The 20,342-nt window shown below is 39.6% G+C and overlaps 1 protein-coding gene across 8 annotated transcripts in view; it reads left to right on the forward strand.

Moving 5' to 3' along the window:
* The window catches only part of CUNH8orf34 (chromosome unknown C8orf34 homolog), a 538,401-nt gene that overhangs the window by 150,084 nt on the left and 367,975 nt on the right, over nucleotides 1-20,342 (forward strand). For all 8 annotated transcript variants that reach the window (XM_021165867.3, XM_021165882.3, XM_021165875.3 and 5 more), the window contains one exon: nucleotides 7,191-7,219. In XM_021165867.3, the coding sequence (XP_021021526.1) occupies nucleotides 7,191-7,219 (29 nt within the window). The remainder of the gene's footprint in view (nucleotides 1-7,190; nucleotides 7,220-20,342) is intronic.

Below are 20,342 nucleotides of genomic sequence, written 5' to 3' on the forward strand. Positions count from 1 at the left end.
AGTTATTGTTCATAAGCAAGATTGTTTGGGTCCTGTACCTTAAATAAGAATAAATGAGAATTCAGGAGTTCGGAGTTAATGTAGCATTACACTCAAACTCTGCTTCTGAATGCTGTGGGACATCTGGACAGAGTCAGCCACTGGCCACTGCCCTGAGTTTCCAGCAACCAAGTGTATATATCAGGTGGTAATTTAGGGTGGTGTTGAAGTTGCAAATAAAGATATAGGAGTCATTACTGTACAAATAAAGAAACTCACATGTCATGGAACACACACATTTGAGATTCATGTAGTAAAATGATCAAATGAATAAAGAAAATGAATCTTTAGAGAGATTGAATGAAAACAAAACAAGAATGTGTTCATAAAAATCAAGGAAACACAGGAACTTATTTACCACAGGTGGGTATCCAGTGCTAGATAAAGTCTGTAAGAGGAAGATAGAATCACACATGTTATATGGGCAGTTGTCTCTGGGCTGTGCTAACATTGACCCTTGGGGTGGTATTCTAACAAGTGCATAGCTGGAAACGACATCATTTTTCTGTGTGCTTTTATCTAAATCTGCTATAAGGTGAAGCTGTCTGTGAGTAAATGAAAGTTTCTTGTTTTCTACTTGGTGTTAGTTCAGCTTGCAGAGTTTCCCTGACACAATAATTTATGGGAGGCAGAGTCATCTGTGGCTCACACTTTCTGTTGTTGCTTGACTTTCTGCACTCTTGTAGAACATCATTGAGGTTGGATATATGATAGAGAGCATCCTTCACCTCAAGGTTGATGGAAGCACATAAGAAGGAAGGGACTGGGAGCCATCTACAACCTTTAAAAGCACACCCCTAGTGACCTTCCTTCTAAAGTCACTTTTTGTGACTCCACCTTCTAAAGTTTTTGCCACTTCCCCAAATATTTTCCAACAGTTTGGGTCAAGCACTCAGCTCATGAGGCTTTGGAGGACTTAAATGTTTGGTCTGATTCTTGCCCCAAGTCCCATGCTTACAGAGAATAAGACTCAGACTCAAAATATATTTACAGATACAATTGACCATATAGCTAGACTCTTTTCTGACTAGACATAATTTTAAATAGCTCATTTATTTTAACCTATATTCTGCCATGTGGCTGGCAATCTGTGCTTAGGTACCATGCATCTTTCTGGGTGAATCTTCTGTAACTGGTTCTATCCCAGAATTCTTTCTGCCTCCCGGATGTCCCACTTTCTATTCTACCCTTTCCTATAGGCCATAGGTATTTTTTTCTCCAATTTTTTATTAGGTATTTTTTTCATTTACATTTCAAATGCTATCCTGAAAGTCCCTTATACCCTCCCCTCCCCTGCTCCCCTACCCACCCACTCCCATTTCTTGGCCCTGGTGTTTCACCTGTACTGGGGCATATAAAGTTTGCAAGACCAAGGGGCTTCTCTTTCCAATGATGGCCGACTAGGCCATCTTCTGCTACATATGCAGCTAGAGACATGAGCCCTGGGGGTACTGGTTAGTTCATATTGTTGTTACACCTATAGGGTTGCAGACCCCTTTAGCTCCTTGAGTACTTTCTCTAGCTCCTCCATTGGGGGCCCTGTGTTCCATCCAATAGCTGACTGTGAGCATCACTTCTGTGTTTGCCAGGCACCAGCATAGCCTCACAAGCTAGAGCTATATCAGGGTCCTTTCAGCAAAATCTTGCTGGTGTATGCAATGGTGTCTGTGTTTGGTGACTGATTATGGGATGGATCCCAGGGTGCTGCAGTCTCTAGATGGTCCATCCTTTCGTCGGTGGCACAGCCATATAATACATTATAATCTCTAAAGGGGACATTTGATATGCAAAACTATAAAATTCATGCTGTTTTCTTCCTCCTGTGAGAAATGGGTTCAGATTTGATGACATGGAATATAAAAAGTATATTTTACAATAGAAAAGTTCTTGGTTTGGTTTCATAATCAGAAATTATGATGTTACTTGTCCAAACTAGTTTTAGGAAAAGATAGAAAGGAGAAGCCATTATGTAGTAGATTGAAGTGGGGTGGGTAGAAGGAAGGGATGTTGAGTCATGCCAATCTTCTTGGAAAACATATTCATAGAAAGAGAAGATGAATGCCAGTTGTGTGGTGCTTGCCTGTACCTCCAGCATTGGGAAGACAGAGGCTGATTTTAATATACTGATTTTAATGCTAGCCTGGGCTACATGGGACCCTGATTTTCCTGGTTTTATATTGTTTTGTTTTTAAAGGGAAGATCAAAGAGAAAGCTGTAGTTAGTAAAACAGAAGGCATTTTGTTTGAAGTTGAGAGTCACTTTGGTTTGATTTCTTTGAGGGGCACATGTGCCTGCATATATGTGTGTGTGTGTGTGTGTGTGTGTGTGTGTGTGTGTGTGTGTGTGTGTGTGTAAAGAGGAGGGAGAGCGGGAATAGACATATTTGTAAATGTATGTGTACATAGAATTGGAGCATTGGGACATAACAGGCCATATGCAGTTTATAAAAAGAAGACTATATATTATTTAGTGCATTACAAAGTTAACCTATCAAAATCAGAATTCCTCAGTTCTGTTGGGTTCAGTGACACATGTCTGCAAATACAGTACACAGGATGCTCAGGCAGAATTCTTCTAAGTTCATGGCTGTCCTCAGTTACAATATAAGATCCCGTCTCAAGTATCAGAAACATAAAAATTCCTGCAAGCAAGCAGGAATTCTCTGCCCTAAAACAGCCTGTCTAAATAGTGTTTAACTGACAAATGTTCAAGGGCATTTGATCAACCACATGATGTATGTGGGTTTTTTTTTTTTTTTGCAAGTATGATCTATTACAGTAAGTGTTTTAAATTCATTAATTCTAAAAATGAGGGCAGATTTGTAGTTATCAAGTTCTGTGGTGCAGTTAGCTAGTTCCAAGTTGACAATGGGATGTCTCCATGGAAACGCCTGGACTAAATGTGCAGAGTTTATTTGTACAATTCCCAAATCAGCATTTCCATTGTATGTACTCTATTTCTGCACCTTAACTCAGAATTGGAAAGAGACTTTCCATGGAGAAAGTTTTAAGACCATGCCTCTATATTTTATCATGAAGGTTTGTTTTCCCCAGTAGGGAGCCAGATTAGAGCTAGAATCATTTCATATGGGAATTTCCAGACCTACTTTCATGAAATAAATAATACTGACCAAGGTGGGGAGAATTGTTAAAAGCCACTTGTGTTCCTGTAGCTGTAGCTGGATTCTAACTCTCGGCCTGGTAGATGGCCATCTTGATGAAATCATACATCTTAGGGAATACACTTGATATCTAGACTCCTGGGGAGTCTTTTAGAACTGACTCCTGATGCTACTGAACCCCCCTAGGAGGTTAGAGTGAATTGGAAACTGTGGAAGCTCCACAATAGAAACTGTGGAGATGGTTTGTACTAGCATTGATTGATTGATTGATTGATTAATTGATTGATTGGTTTTGGTTGGTGTGTCAAATCAAGTTCAGAGTCTCCTGCATACTAGACAAGCGCCTTCCAGTTGTACTGTGTCCTGAGCCCATCTTAGCTTCAGGAGAAGAGAAGCTGACCCTCACAGAGTCTTTCCGGTTGGGAATTGTCACTCCCCTAGGCCAGACCACATTCAATTCTCTTTTGAGACATTCCCTCGTATAGTTCAGTGTGAATTTTCGAGAATTCATGTAACCCTTCGATGTAGAGTGTTACAGCAAGTTACCCTTGTGTATTTGTTTTACTACTGATCCTCAGTCTCTGTAAACTTTAAAGAGATGATGCAGAGCTGAACTATAACAACCCTTTCTTTCTGAGAGAGAAGGGCTGTGGACATTCTAGGCCCTGAGATAAATGTCTCACTTGATTTTTCATACGCAAGGCTTCTGCTAAAGCTCATTGCTTTCATAGAGAAGAGTCTCATTAAAATTCCTACAACTACTTTTAATCAGTATAAGCTTTGATTAAAAATGAAATGAGAAATGCTTTAGGCCTTTTGACACTGAAAACAGAAAGTTAAGTGAATTATATCTAATATAATACTTATTAGAATAATTTTATGGGCAAAGTAATCAAAATATGGAAAGATTAAGACTGCCTGATAGTTGGTATTTCCACAAAATATGGTCGTTAGACACTCGTAATAGCTAAAGGGATAAGGGGAAAGGGCTTGCTCTCAAGTTAGTTTTCTACTTAGGCCTACTGAGTTTCTGGAGGGGCTTATCACCACTTCATCAGCTGTAATATGTCTTCCCTTTTCTTCTCCATGGCTGAACATTTCCCAACTCTGGAAAGCAGCACTCATTGACAGCCACCACAAAATTATCATGTATCCTCTGGCACATGCTTGGGACTGTGCTTTTTTTTTCCTGACTTGCTGGTAGTAACTGGCTGCGTTGTAGATAAGTTATGCATTAAATGACTAAGTTATTGACATTTATCAAGTGTAAGTGGCATGCTAGTGAAGTCTTTATGAATACCAGGTTCACAAAGCTGATGTCAAAAAGAAATTTAAAAATTAACTGAGAGCATTCTAAAAATTAGATCAGAAAATTATTTCAGTGGTTCAAGGAATCTGAGTAACAAGTTAAAAAGATCAGCAGAATTAGAAATCCCATGCAGTTTACTGTGGACTGTTTAACTCCAGGAACCTAAGTGTTCTAACCTCAAATGAGAATTTCATTTCATAGCATCTATACCCCCTTTCTTTATATGTTGATGTGGATTTAGTCTTTTAATGTTTGTGTTTAAGGTGTTCTGTCATGACCTTGGATAAATGTGATAAATGAATATTTCTGTAGAATTGTATTAAAAGCAAACACAGCATTTAAGACATACTTTTATAATCTACAGTGGTGTGTTTTAAGTGTGTTGTAGACCATAATACAGTCCATGTGGAATGCCAGCATTTATTTATTTGTTTAAATTTTTAATTATTTATAACAACTGTTGTAATTCTCTGTGATTTTAAAAGACCAAGCTTTCACAAAGGTATGATGTATGCTAAGCCAATAGAACTATTTACAATTGTCCAGAAAGCTGTGAGATATCTGATTTGTAACCTCTTTCTGATGGTGAAGCATTCTTCACCATGGCGCATCAGCTCCCAGGCTAGTCCCCCGGAGCACCAAGGCACAACAGCTCTGTGTTGGTCTTTCATTGCATGAGGGTACAACAGCTCTCCTGCTAGTGCCTTGTGGAGTTTTGCCCTTCACAATACAGTGTCTCTGAATCATGTTTATGCTATATCACCAACACCCTCCCTAAACTAGAAGCTAGACTATCTTTCAGTGCAGTGACAAATCATTTTATTTTATGCCCACAAGTGCTTTCCTTGAATGTGCACCATGTATCTAGTACCCACAGAGGCCAGAAGAGAGCATTCTATTCCCTGGAAATGGAATCACAAATAGTTGTGAACCACCACAAGGATGCTGGGGACTGAAATCAGTTCTCTAGAACACTAGCTAGTGCTCCTTAATGATAAGCTACATCTTCTGCTCCAACAAATAAATCATTCGCTGTCATCAACAATGTGTGTTTGTGTGTGTGCATGTGTGTGTACATGTATTCCCATGTGTTTAGAGGCTGGAAGTCAACATGGGATGCATTTCTTAATGGCTTTCTGCTTTTTTTTTTTTTTTTTGAGATAAGATCTCTCATTGAATTTGGATCTAATCAACTCTGCTGGATTGACTGACCAGCAAGCCTCAGGGATCCTCCTGACTCACCTCTCCCATACAGGTGTGCAAAACTGTGCCTAGAGTTTTATGTAAGTGCCAGGGTTCTGATCTCAGGTCTTCATACTTTCATAGTAAACATTTTATCAATGGAGCCATTATCCCTGTCCTCACCAACGACTATTATAAAAGAGAATGCTGTGGACTATTGCTGTGAGAAATGCCTTTTTAGCTATGTTGCATGTTGCGTTTCATCTATAAAGCGAACTGAGATGAAGAAGTAGGCGGTGTTCTCCCTTGTGAATGATCATTGATTTCCTAGGCTGCTGTGGGTTGAGTGGGGACTGGCTGAGCAGCCTGAACACCTCCTGCAGGTTCTGCTAAGTCTGCAGGAGGATAAACTGAACACCCTGAGACTCTTGGTCAGGTTTCTTTCCTTAGGTTGCCTTCTCGTTCTGCTGTCTGGTTCAGCTGCTTCCTGTTTGCCCACAGGTTCTACTATACTTATACTTCAAATCCTACTCTGACATTCTTGTGCTCCCTTGCACTTTATACTTTCATATTTTTCCTTGTCTCCTGATCCTTCTTCATCTGACTTGACATTAGCTCATTTCTTCCATCCGACAGAAACATGAGTGGAGTCCCCAGTCATGGAGACTCTTCCTAGCCCTAACATGGTGTACTATCATAGCTTATATAAAAACAAAACAAAACAAAACAAAACAAAACAAAACAAAACAAAAAACAGTGGATCAAGAAGGGGGAGATTGAAATGCTAACAAGATTTTTTTCTGTAGAGAAGGAAACATGTTGGTGTGGGTTAGTAGAAAGGACTTATACTAAGTGGGAAGTAAACATGTTTCAGCAAGGAGCCCTGGTATTTAAGAAAGAACTCTCCCCAAGAGAATTCCTGGGAAGGACACAAAAAGTAGGAAAAACCCACAATATTTTAAGTTGGAAGGAAGGAAGGAAGGAAGGAAGGAAGGAAGGAAGGAAGGAAGGAGGGAAGGGAGGGAGAGAGGGAGGAAGGGAGGAAGGAAGGAAGGAAGGAAGGAAGGAAGGAAGGAAGGAAGGAAGAAAGGAAGGAAGGAGGGAAAGAGGGAAGGAGGGGAGGAAGGAAGGAAGGAAGGAAGGAAGGAAGGAGGGAAAGAGGGAAGGAGAAAGAAAGGAAGGAGGGAAGGAAGGAAGGAAAACAAAAGTAATTAAGGTGTCTGAGGGGACGGACAGAGTTGACAAGCATCTCTATGATTGTCTTGCAAGTTGGCTTTGATTCTGAGAACCTCAGGAAACACCTGCTTTTCCCTCCTTTAGTGTGAAGCACCAGCAGGTCCTGACAGATATCATTGAGTTTATTTCCTAATATGCTTTCATATGTAGAATGGACATAACTTTTTTTTAAAAGAACCAAGTAAAATTCACAACATTGAATAGGTAACACACTAGATTTATTTCTAGAATTTTTGTTGTTTGTAGCATTAGCTTATCAAGGATTGCTTCTAAAACTATCTTGTAAATCTCTTTGAATCCCAGGTATCGCGATCTCAGATGAACTTGATAAGGTAAGCTGAGCTCTGTATCTAATGATTAAATGCAGGACTTAAGTTTGAACCCACCTCTCAGTTATTTTTTCTGAAACAGACAAAATGTCCCAAGATAGTTTATTTGGTTATAATATATTAACACTTTGATAATTCTTAATGGAAAATAATGATGATAATGGTGATGACGATAATGATGACTATTATGATGATGGCAATGTTGATGGTGGTAACCATAGTGATGATGATGATGCTAACCATGATGGTAACGATATGGAAGGAAATTGACATTTTTTACCCCTACCCTTCCTCATTAATGATTTTTGTTTGCTTGGTTTAGTCTGAAGGACTGTGACAGTTGCCTGTCAGGGTGATGGGTGCAGTGTGAACAGAGATATGTAGATTGGATATATATCACGAATGGGAGCAGTGTGAACATAGATACGTAGATTGGATATATATCACGAATGGGAGCAGTGTGAACAGAGATACATAGATTGGATATATATCACGAATGGGAGCAGTGTGAACATCATAGATTGGATATATATCACGAATGGGAGCAGTGTGAACAGAGATATGTAGATTGGATATATATCACGAATGGGAGCAGTGTGAACATAGATACATAGATTGGATATATATCACGAATGGGAGCAGTGTGAACAGAGATACGTAGATTGGATATATATCACGAATGGGAGCAGTGTGAACAGAGATACGTAGATTGGATATATATCCTCACAGTAACACTTGTAGCACTCACCGCCCCTGGGGGCTCTGCAGTCACAGAAGTCAGGCAGTGACTCCTGAGTTGTGAAATTTGGCTTCTGCTCAAACTGCAGTGACCTGGAAACAGTTGGGAACAGTTGGGCTGTTATGAAGAGTTCTCTTTGTGTGTATTCATTTTGAACTGTCTATTAAACATGTTTGTACAGTTGGTGCTCACAGAGCAGATCTGTTTCAAACAACATGCTTGTGAGTCATCTGGATCTAATGTCTTTTAGTCGAAGGACCCTTATAGCTCACCAGTACTGCAGAGGTCACTAAAGATGTTGACTTCATGCACATTCTATCTGGCAATATTTGCCATGTGAGAAATTAAAACAGATAAAATTTTATGTGTTTATTATTTTAAGTGGTATTAAGTAAAGTTGTTGCATTTTCAAAACAACATATCAATGAAAAATACCTTATTTTCCAAAACAAAATATTACCGAAGAAGAGGTCTTTGCATCTTATAAACCTCTTTTATACTGAAAACAGTTGAAAGCTGCTGAATTCTCCTATCCCTGTCTTCATTTAATATACTACAATTTTCATCTATGGATGGAAGAAATCTGGCATTAGAAATGTAGTTAGAAAGGGATGACAGGGAGAGAGCCATCATTGATAAAAAGCTGCACAGATTGAGACTATATACATCACAACATGTAAAAATAGCAAAGAACAGTACAAAAGTACAAATGGTATTGTTCATACCAAATAGTAATACAACTTTGATATTTTAAAAATGTCTGTCTGAGTCGCTGAAAAAAAAAAAAAACAAACCCAAAAGTCTGGATATACTCTTTGACAAGGTTTCTGTCAGTAACCATCGTGGTGTTTTAAACCTAGTTAAATAGCTATGTATGGTAATTCTGCAAGATAAGGCCTTGGTTGTGGAGAACAGTAAGTGGAGGGAGAGCCAGGTGCACTCTCCCACCTTTGTCCATCATTTCTAGTTTCTCTCTCTCTCTCTCTCTCTCTCTCTCTCTCTCTCTCTCTCTCCCTCTTTCCCTCCCTCCATCTGTCTGTCATCATTCCCTCCCTCTCTCCCTCTCTCCCTCTCCCTCTCCCCCTCCCTCCCTCTCTCCCTATCCCCTTTTCTCCTTCCCTCTCCCTCTCCTCCCTCCCCCTCTCCCCCTGTCTCCATCCCTCTCCCTCCCACTCCCTCTCTCCCTCTCCCTCTCTCTCTCCTCCCTCATTCCTTGCTTTCCTAGGTCATGAACAATGTTCACAATTTGCAAAAACTTAAACACTGTGGCCTGCTCTTCCAGATTCCTGCCTTTTTTTTTCTTCTTCCTCTATGCTCCCCTATACAACCAGGCCACCTGAACTGTAACTAAGAATGTGTGGCGCTTTCACTGACTTTGCCCCACCTCCCCTCCTCCTGAGTAATGGTGACATTGTTGTACTTTACTGCTGAGCTCAAGGACCCCCCCCTCTCTTATTAATCTCTTTTAAATTAATTTATTAATTTACTTTACATATCAATATCAGCCCTCTCCTCCCAGTCACCCTCACACAGCTCCCCTTCCCTTCTCTGAGAAGAGATAGCCTTCCCCTCTGATGTAACAAACACTCCCCTCCCCAGCCCCCATCCTCTCACTGAAGCCAGGCAAGGCAGCTCAGATAGGGGACTTGGATCCACATGTGGGCAACCAACTGATTCAGGTTCAGCCCTGCTCTGGTTATGTCTTCACTGAAATGGATTTGGATCTCAAGAGAGTGACTTAGGTCTGCCTTGACCCGTGGTCAGGTGCCTTCCACCTCCCATGCATATCCTTTCCCACACGCTTTCTTCTCAGTACTGGGCGAGGAGGCAGGGAAGGGTAGTCCAATCCACAAATTTACACAACAGTGCTCATTTTAGTCACTTAATCTAATACTTGTTTCTGAAAACTTCATGAAAATTTACAATGCTTATTTCAATTGAGGAAAACAGTAATTTTTCTTTTTGAAAAGATATTTTAAAAGATTTTTTTTGTCAGTGAACAAAATCTTGATGACTTTCATCTTGATGCGGTTCGTATTTGATATTAAAGGAGCGGGGATGGGGGTGGGGGTGGGGAGGATCCTAGGCTTTCAAGAAGACCTGGATCCGCTGCCAGTCGCGTGGAAGCATCACTGTCCCGCAGCACCCCCGTGTGGCCATAAAACTCACAGTTTTGAATTTTCTTGACCCAAAAAAGATCCAAGTTCAGACACCTGTAAATACAAGACTTTTTATTTTTATTTTATTTTTTAAAATTTTACAGTAGTTCTTTTTTAGGGGAAAGAATTTCTAATATGATCATAATGTTTCTACCTTTCCTTTGCTTCCTTGAACTCCTCCCATATAATCTTCTCCACTCTCCAAATTCATGCCTTCTTTTCTGCCCATAAGTACATTCACACACATAATATATGTACATATATTAGAAATCCTTTCCCGTAAAAAAGAAATACTACAAAACTTTGACAAACCAGTCCTGTTCAGGTATGCCTTCTAGAATCTAAATACATATCTGACTGTCTGTCTGTCTGTCTGTCCTGACACTGGGTTCACATAGGCCAGGATAGCTTTGAACTCACCCTGTTAAGCTGTGTAAAACCTTGGCCTTCTGATCCACTCGCATCCACAGTCCTAGCCCTAGAAATGCAGATATGCATTACTAACGCTGGTTTGTGTGTGCTAGCATTGATCCTGGCATTCAAGCCCTCTAGTAACTAAGCTGTGGCCCTTCCACCTTCTCTTACTTTTCTTGCCCCCCTCACATTTTATACTTTTCACTTGGAAAAAGCGACCAGATCAACTGCTTTCTCAGTCTCTGATGCTAGGATGTTCTACTTAAGATGAGTCAGCAGAGGAAACAGGCAGAATCTGCCTGGAAGTTTTTCCTAGAACTTCTGCAGCCTGCCAAACTATGTACCTATGCCCAAGGCTAAAATTCATTTTCGGTCTTATGCCTCACACCTGTACTTCATGCTTAATTTTCCTCTTTGCTGTTCAGATGCTACACTGTACTCACAAAAGCCTAGAGGAGTAAGAGGGGTCAAAAAGACAATGCCTCTAGGTGGTAAAGTCTGTTTGTTTTCATGTTCCTGGCCGTCCATCTAGCCTTTCTAAGTCATTCTTGAATATGCCTAAGAGCACACAGTGACTTCATGGAAATGTGTCTTCTGATCAGACACTATGTGTATCTGTATGTCTGAAAAGAAGAAACCACCCATATCAATCAGCATGGGACTGACTCTTGAGTCTTTCATTTCAGAAATATGTACCATGTCCTGTTCCTGCCAGGAATTATTTATAAATGCTGGTTCATTGTCCCTCATTTAGATGGCAACTATTTTAAAAATGACATGAATTTCCCCTTAAAACAAATTTATAAGCACAGCTAAATATTGAAAATATGAAATATTAAAAATATGTATGGAAAAAAAACTTTTAAAGGGAATAGAACATGAGGAAAGCACAGACCTCCCACACAGTGTGGCACCAAATGACAGACCTCCCACAGTGTGGCACCGAGTTTCTGTGCTTTTCCTCCACACAAGGAAACTGTGGGTCTCACTGTCACCACCACCCACAAGATCAAAGCAAAACATCAGTTTGGGGATCCATCATGCCTCCTGCCCAGACTTAAGAGGATCATCTCTCATTTACCCTTTGTTGTATCATGCATTCAATAGTGTTCTCAAAAACAGCCTTAAACACTGTATAACAAGGAATGTAGTTATGGGGTGAGGGGGCTGTTTATGGGGATGGAGAAAAGTTAAAAAAAATCACACCCTGATCAATGGTGTCCTCCAAAATAAAGTAAGTAAGTAAAGTAAGTAAAGAGTCCCAAAGTCCAATAACACAAAGCATCAACTGGGTTAAAATCAGGCAAGTGACGTGAATAGATGCAGAATGTCACTGTCCATTAGAAGAACTCAAAGCAAAGCTGCCATGTGCCACCATCATCCAAAGCACCAGCATAGTTACTACAACAGACAGAAAGTGGCAAGTGTTGGTGTCAGTGGAGACATGGAGAATTTGGGGCTCTGTACATCATTTTTGGTGAGAATATGAAGGCAGGAACCATGGAAGACAATATGCAGCTCTTTAAGTAATTAAAAGTATAATTACCATATGCCAGAGTTTGGGTGGGAATATAAAACAAAACAGCCACTATGGAAAACAATTTGGCAGTTCTTCAACTAATTAAAAACAAGCTCACCATATGCTGCACTTTTAATGTTTATGTATTTTCAAAATTGACATTGAAAGTCAATGTGCCAAGTATTAAACTTCACAATATCACATGGCAATGCTGTTTCAGTGACTGTGTCATGAGGCACCACTCAATGGCATTAGCTCCTCAGTGAGGGGCCTTGGGTACCTGCTTGTCCCTTCCTCTGTCCTCTCCTATGTGAGGACATGGTACTCATCGTTTTTATCTCTTGACACCGAATCAAAACTCATCATCATGTAGTAGAATATGCCTTTAACAGAGATTCTGGGCACCATGATCTTAGAGTTCAGTGAGAGGTGCCCCTATATCTGTATTCACAGTGACATTATTTACCAGGACATTGATGACCAAGTGGTCATCAATGGGGAAATAGATGCATAGTGTGGAATATTATTCATCCATCAAAAGGATGATATATTGTGACACGCACAGCATGAATGAACTTGTAGGCACTTGTGCTAAGTGAAGTAAACCAATCACAGAAGGTAATATTACATGGATTCCCCTGTGTGGTATTTAGCAACCACATTTATAGACACAGAAGTTCAAGGGCAGTTCTCAAGACTAGGTTCCGGGAAGAAGGGGGTCTGTTGAATGAGTATAGGTATTGCCTTACTGTGAAAATATCACTTCACAAACTTAGTTGGCATGGTGATTGGCAGCACAACAATGCATGTATTCAACAGGACTGAATGATGCTACATACGTGGTCAAGGTATTCACTTTAGGTTACATGCTGTTATTACAGATTTAAGAACTGGTCGTTTCATGTGTAAGATCAATATTTTCATAGTAGTTCTTAGAAAAAGGCACAGACCCAGATATGCCATGAAACATGAGCAACCTTCAGTCAGAAGAACTTCACTGAAGTTATTAACAACACAGCATAGAATGAGCCTTCGATGTTCTCAAGAAAAATGGACTTTACAGCACCTGCACAGCTTTCAGGAAAGTCTTCAGAACTTCTGTCGTCTTATCCATGCTGGTCTTGAATCCTTCATCAATGAGTATTTACATAGATGCATGATCATGCTGATGAACATAATAAATAGCAATGTACTATGTAGTTAGTGCCTGCTCTATGTTAGATGTTGCTTCAGCACTTCACACAGGTTATGCCATTTCACCTGCCTCATTTGGTATGTATCAGAGGATGCTCTCAATTATCTATCTGCATTATCCCATTTAACAGTCTATAATAAACTGTGAAGTGATGTGCAAAGTTTGGTAGGTGAGACACTTACATGCAGTGAGATTAGTGAATTTACTAAAGGTTGCATACCTAATGTTTGGGGCACAGAGTAAGGTTGGGGCATAGAACAAAGAGGGGCACAGAGCAGGGGTGAGGCACAGAGCAGGAGTGGGCACAGAGCAGAGGTGGGACACAGAGGAGGGGTGGGGTGGAGAGTAGGGCATGTTTCTTCTACAGCCTGCAGTCCTAACAACTGTCATGTTATGTTTTTGAGATCTGAACTCTTACCAGTGGAAGGGATACAATTTTGGAATACCTTACAGTTTTATCTCCTTTGGTTCCACATCAAGAAAAGAAACTAGAACTTAAACCTTGAGGCAATTTCTCTTCCAGAGTTCATGCTGGCAGCCTCTGTAGTGGGCTCAACACTGGCTGGGGGCAAAGGAAGCACTCAGAAACTGTGTTCCTACTGCTTAACTGTGCAGACTTATATTAACTAAGTTTCTGGTAAATAATAGCTGGAAAAGTAGCTATCCATGGCTTATTTAGCAGTTATTTATCATATTTAAAGTCTACATTTTATGATGTTTTGTAACACTTTTCACCATCAAAATATTTTATTTCAGTTATTTTATGATAGTAATGATTCTCATTGGTTCCTATGGTGTAGGAACTGAGGGAGAGTTATGATGTTGTCCTAATAACCTGATTTTATTGCTGTGGAAAACATGACCAAAAGGAACTGATACTTTGAGATAGCAGTCCATCAACCTTGAGGAGGAACTCTTGCAGAAGCCATTGAGAACACTGCCTACTGCCTCGCTCCACTCAACCAGCCTACTTTTCATACAACTCACTGCTGCTTACACTGGGATGGTGCTGCTCATGGTGACCTGGGCCCTCCCACATTAATCATCAATCAAAAAAAAAATTTTTTTTTCCACAGACTTACCCACAGGCCAGTCTTATGACACATTTTGTCAAATGAGGTACCTTCTTCCCAGATGGCCTTTCTTATATCAAGTTAACAAAAACAAACAAACTAATTAACCAGCACAGATGGTGTCCCACAAACAATTTCTCAGTAGGGGAAATTAGATATGTATAGATTCTGGTGGTGATAGGGCTAGAGAGATAACTCAGTGGGAAAAAATGCATATATTGCTTTTCTACATGACCAGAGTTTAGTTGCCAGCATTCATGACAGGATCCTAAAAGTCGGGCCTCCACAGGCACCTATACTCACATGTGCATGCCCCCAACACACATACTCATAAATAAAAGTACAAAATAAATCATTAAAATGTATATAGTGGAATAACTACTGTGTTAAATCCTTAAAGTACAACTTCTCATACCAACAGCAACCCTGTGTTGGCTCTGGTGATATCCATCATATACATAGTTGAAAAGATTTATGAATATGAAAAGTACATTTGAAAATTCAGATTTAAATACCATTCAACTCCAAATAATATTTTTACTATATTATCTTACCATCTTAAAAAGTTAATGATTTCTAAGAGAACCTTTTAAAATTATTCCAGACTGACTACACAGGTGACAGGGAACTAACACTGTCACTGACAGAATGCACTGTGGGCCACCGGATGCTGCTCTACAAAATGATTGCTGTAGAAGGGGAACAGCAACTTAGAAATAAGGACAGCTTTCACCAGATGATTTCCTGTTAACTTTTCCCAGGAAGGCAAATTTAGATTTCTGTGGCTTATTTTTGTTACTGTTTGGAGAGAGTTTTCTTGATTTTCTGTATCATCATTGTGTATTTTAATTGTTATGATCCAGAACTGGAGAAATGGCTCAGCAGTTGAGGGTATGGGCTGTTCTTGCAGAAGACCCTGCTTTCCTACTCAGCTATTGACCCATCCAGCAGGTCCAGTTATTCGAGGGTCTCGAGGGGACCTTCTCCTAAGAACCAAATGGGGGGATAGAGAGAGATAAGAACCTTGTGCAAATAATGACACAGAAACATTCTGAGTGGCATCAAGGTTCCAATGTATTAGCCAGGCCCAAGGTTTAAATGCACACGCAAAAGGGGAAGTGCCTTTCAACAGGAAGGATGGGGCAGTAGAATTGCACAAGCAAAAGGGGAAGTACAGGTACTTATCAGTGGGAGGGGTGGGGCAATAGAATTGCACATTCTTTAGACAGTTACCCAGGGAAGCAGGAACTTGGCGGTATCAGGGTCCATCTTGAGGTCAGGATATCCGGCGCTGACTTAGGGCTGGAACAATCTGTGGTTGTTCTCAGAGCGGTGCGTTGGTGGCTCACTTTTGATCCCCTTTTCTTCTTGGGGGGAGAGGCCCAATTCAGAGATCAGGACAATTGTGTTGTCTCAATGGCTCCCAACAAGCTATGGTGGGTCATAGCTGCCTGAAACTCCAGATTATGGAAGCTAATGCCATCTTCTGTCCTTTGTAGCCTTTAGGCACACACACATACACATAAGCAAATTATTAATAAATAAATTGCTATTGGTCCTATGTCCTAATTCCCTCCCATATTCCAGAGTCTCTTGTCAACTCATGTTTACACACTTAAGTATTATGTAATATTTGAAGCAGTAGAGAACAAAAATCTGTAGAATTGTTTTATATGCTATGATAGTACATGTTTGATTTTTAACAGATAACTAGCTATAATAGTAGGGGAAACAATCATGTATGTTTTATTATTATTAAGAATGTATTGTTGTATGTTTGCTATTATGATTCTTGTCCATTTTATCTTTAAAAACCTGTATTTTGAAGATGAGGAAACAATATTCAAGGAAAAACAACTTATATTTAATTCACAAATAAAGCATAATACCTATGAGTATGGTAAACTCTTAAAACAGAGACCATGGACTCAAGAGATGGCTTAGTGGTTGAGCATACTCTATGCATTTGCATGAGGAGAAGAGTTCAGAACCCAGTACCCAAGTAACCAACCACATATCTCACAAATGCCTATAACTCCAGCTCCAAGGGACCTTAAAGCCTATTTAGGCCTCTGCCTGTGAACAGTGTATATGTAACACTCACGCAGACACATGCATGCAAAGTATAAATGCCAATAAGTAAACTAATCAGACTAAGATATATATATATATATATATATATATATATACACACACACACACACATATTTGTATTATAAATTAACCATATGTGGAATTTGTTGACAGAAAACTTGTTCTTGTTAGCTATGTAAAACAATGATTAGTCTTGCTACAATGTAAATACTAATCCATGTTTATCAGACATAACCACAACATTTGTTAAATGCTGGTTGGATGAGTATCTGGCAAACAGGCACATGGACACATTGCTGGTAAGAGTATAACATTGTACAAACACTATGAAGGAAATGTTTCAATATCATAAACACTTGGTGGGCAGTTTTTTGTTGGTCAATTTATCTTTTTCCTATGATGAATTATTTTTCTATTGCTGTGACAGAACAGCCAGAAGCTTGTAAGAGAAAGCATTTAATTGGACTTATGCTTTCAGAGGGTTAGAGTCCATGATAGAGGAGCGAACCAATCCTCACATATTAAGTGAAATCAGGAGGCAGAGAAAGAGAGGGCGAGGAAGAGGGAGAGGGAGAGGGAGATGGGGAGGGGAGGGGGAGGGGAGGGGGAGGGAGAAAGAAGAGAGAGAGGGAAAACATAGTGGGAATGTTTCAAGTATTTGAGCGTCAAACCCTGCCCATGCCTCCTAATCCTTCACAAAATATTCCACAATCTAGGGACCAAGTATTCAAACATATGAGTCTATGGAGATCAGTCGCATTCAAATCACCAGTCTAATTGAAGGACACACTGACAAAATATGAAGAGACTTATACATGTCATTATAAACTAACATATTACTTTAGTAGAGGAGGAATAAAAACAGTCAAGAATACATTAAAATAATACTGAACATAATTTAAACATTGATTTAACACAGGATTATACGGCCATAAGAATGAAAGAATATATATTATGAAATGGTTCCTGGATATTTAGTTAAATGAAGAAGTCAAGGTAGTGAAGTGTGCTTATAGCATTTAATGAATTTCAGGTTGTGGTGTAGATAGCCAGAAATTTAGTACAGCATATATTTAGAGCAATCATAATTTCTCATAAGGGACATGTCCTAAGGATAGACAGCACAGCTGTGCAGTTTTAGATTTTTTAGTGATCATGTTGTTCAGGACAGTATTCATTGTGTATGCTTTGTATTCTGTGACAAAGAAATTATCTCACTCTCTTTAACAACTTGAATTTGGTGCATAAAAAAAGAAAAGGTACATGTACACATACATTTACATACAATGTATATAAACCTGAAGATTTGATGAGGTAAATATTGAACACAATTAGAAAACCAGTTAGCAGACTTTTACTGATTGATTCAGGTCAGCCTCAGCAAAGATGATCAAAGTAATGGATGACACTTTCATATTTCCAGAAAATCAATATGGTTCCCCAACTGAAAGTCCCATAAGATATTTAGTGATGAAAGAAAAGGCCTCCATTCACTTTGGAAAAAACTAGAAGATACTGCTTCAATGTAATGATGGCAATCAGAACAATCAGTAATGGGAAAGCCAATGTTATGTGCCTTTTGGTGTGAAGTGCATGCTTTCCTATTATTATTTCCAAGAGTGAATGAGTTAAATTTGAACACACAGAAACATCTGAAATATATTAGCTGGGGTTTTACTCCAAGCATTTTTTTTCAATTATATCTTACAAAAACTATGGTTCTGTATCCACGGTGTTTGCACTTCCTTTCCATTGTAAACACTGGTCTCCCTCTGAGACAGAATTGGAAAAGGACCCTTCGGGTAGCAAGGCCTGTGCCTTTTGTGTGTATCCACCATCACTAGTATGGTAGAAATTTTACCATAAAGTGTTTGTGTCAATTTATACTCCTACCAACAGTTCAGTATAATACCTTTCTCTCCTGCGCTTTCTGCTGTCCACATATTAATGGAAAAATATTTTAAAAATAAAAGCAAAAATCATGGACTTAACTGACAATCTTAGCATATTTAATGAGGTCCAGTGGAAGCTAGTAACTTTGGCCTTGTTTTTTAGTCCTTTTTCTCTGTGAGTTTATTAAACATTCTAGATATGGGCTTCTGTCTTGTTATACATGTCTAAAGTATGTCATTTTATGTTGAGCATTGGCATTCTATTTTAAATTGTGTTTACTATTAAATGGAAAATTATCATTTTTCTGAAACACTGTTGTTTTGTTAGGAAATCCATTCTTACATGTACTGATAATTGTAAAATTTCTACAAGCTTCTTTTCTAAATCACAAATAGAGGCATTTGATTTACCCAAATTTTTATTGTTCAATACAAAAGTTGGGATATGTTTTTTCGCCCGAGTGGAGAAAAACCTTCTTAGAGCCATGTACTGAACAGTGGACCCTCTGCTTGCTTCCATTGGCCTATCTGCCAATTTTCTGTTCCTTTGGTGGATTTGGCTCAGCATGTGCCTTACTTAGGTGTGTGTGGGAGAACTGGCATGTTCACATTTCTGAGTCATTCTGTGAACATTCTGTTCATCAATTTAGCTGCCATTTGATACATTTATAAGCAAGCTATAAGTTAACTTATATTTGTCTCAGAAATTTCATGATTTTCCATATAAAATAAACATATATAAATGATGTAGGTTTTATTTCTTTGTTTCCATTACATAATGCAATTGGTATGAGATAATCTTATTAACATTTTCATCATGGAAAAGGAATGGTGTGTGTGTGTAATCTCTGCTTGGAGGCACATTGGGATGTGGGTTCCTTAACTGTGCTAGGTTGTGGGGACTGGATTCCCTGGCAGTCCTGATCTACTGTTCACAGTTCTTGGTATCAACCTGTAGGAGTTTCTTCTTTGACCAATCCAGCTCAGTCAGTCAATGGGTTCTCCAGTGTGGAGCAAGGACTGAAGAGAAAAAAGACAATTAGACAACACTATAACAGGACCCCCAGAAATACCTCTCCTATGCATATACCCAGAAGATGTTCCAACTGGTAATAAGGACACATGCTTCACCATGTTCACAGCAGCTCTATTTATAATAGCCAGAAGCTGGAAAGAACCCAGATGTCCCTCAACAGAGGAATGGATACAGAAAACGTGGTACATTTACACAATGGAGTACTACTCAGCTATTAAAAACAATGAATTTATGAAATTCTTGGGCAAATGGGTGTATCTGGAGGATATCATCCTGAGTGAGGTAATCCAATCACAAAAGAAGTCACTTGATATGCTCTCACTGATAAGTGGATATTAGCCCAGAAACCTAGAATACCCAAGATACAACTTCCAAAACACAAGAAAATCAAGAAGGAAGACCAACACGTGGATACTTCATACCTCCCTAGAATAGGGAATAAAATAGCCATGAAAGGAGTTGCAAAGACAAAGTTTGGAGCTAAGATGAAAGGATGGACCATCCAGAGACTGCCCCACTCAGAGGTCCATCCCATAATTAGCCACCAAACGCAGACATTATTGCATATGCCAGCAAGATTTTGCTGAAGGGACCCTGATATAGCTGTCTCCTGTGAGGCTTTGCCAGTGACTGACAAATACAGAAGTGGATGCTCACAGTCATCTATAGAAGGAACACATGGCCCTCAATATAGGAGCTAGAGAAAGTACCCAAGAGCAGAAGGGGTCTGCAATGCTATAGGAGGAACAACAATACGAACTAACCAGTACCCACAGACCTCGTGTCTCTAGCTGCATATGTAGCAGAAGATGGCCTAGTTGGCCATCATTGGGAAGAAAGGCCCCTTGGTCTAGCAAACTTTATATGCCCCAGTACAGGGGATCACCAGGGCCAAGAAGTGGGAGTGCGTGGGTCGGGGAGCAGGGTCGGGGGGGGGGGATGGTATAGGGGACTTTTGGGATAGCATTTGAAATATAAATGAAGAAAATATCTAATAAAAAAAGA

Source organism: Mus caroli, unplaced genomic scaffold, assembly GCF_978045245.1.
Source record: "Mus caroli unplaced genomic scaffold, Mus_caroli_1 scaffold_1, whole genome shotgun sequence".
Lineage (NCBI taxonomy): Eukaryota > Metazoa > Chordata > Mammalia > Rodentia > Muridae > Mus > Mus caroli.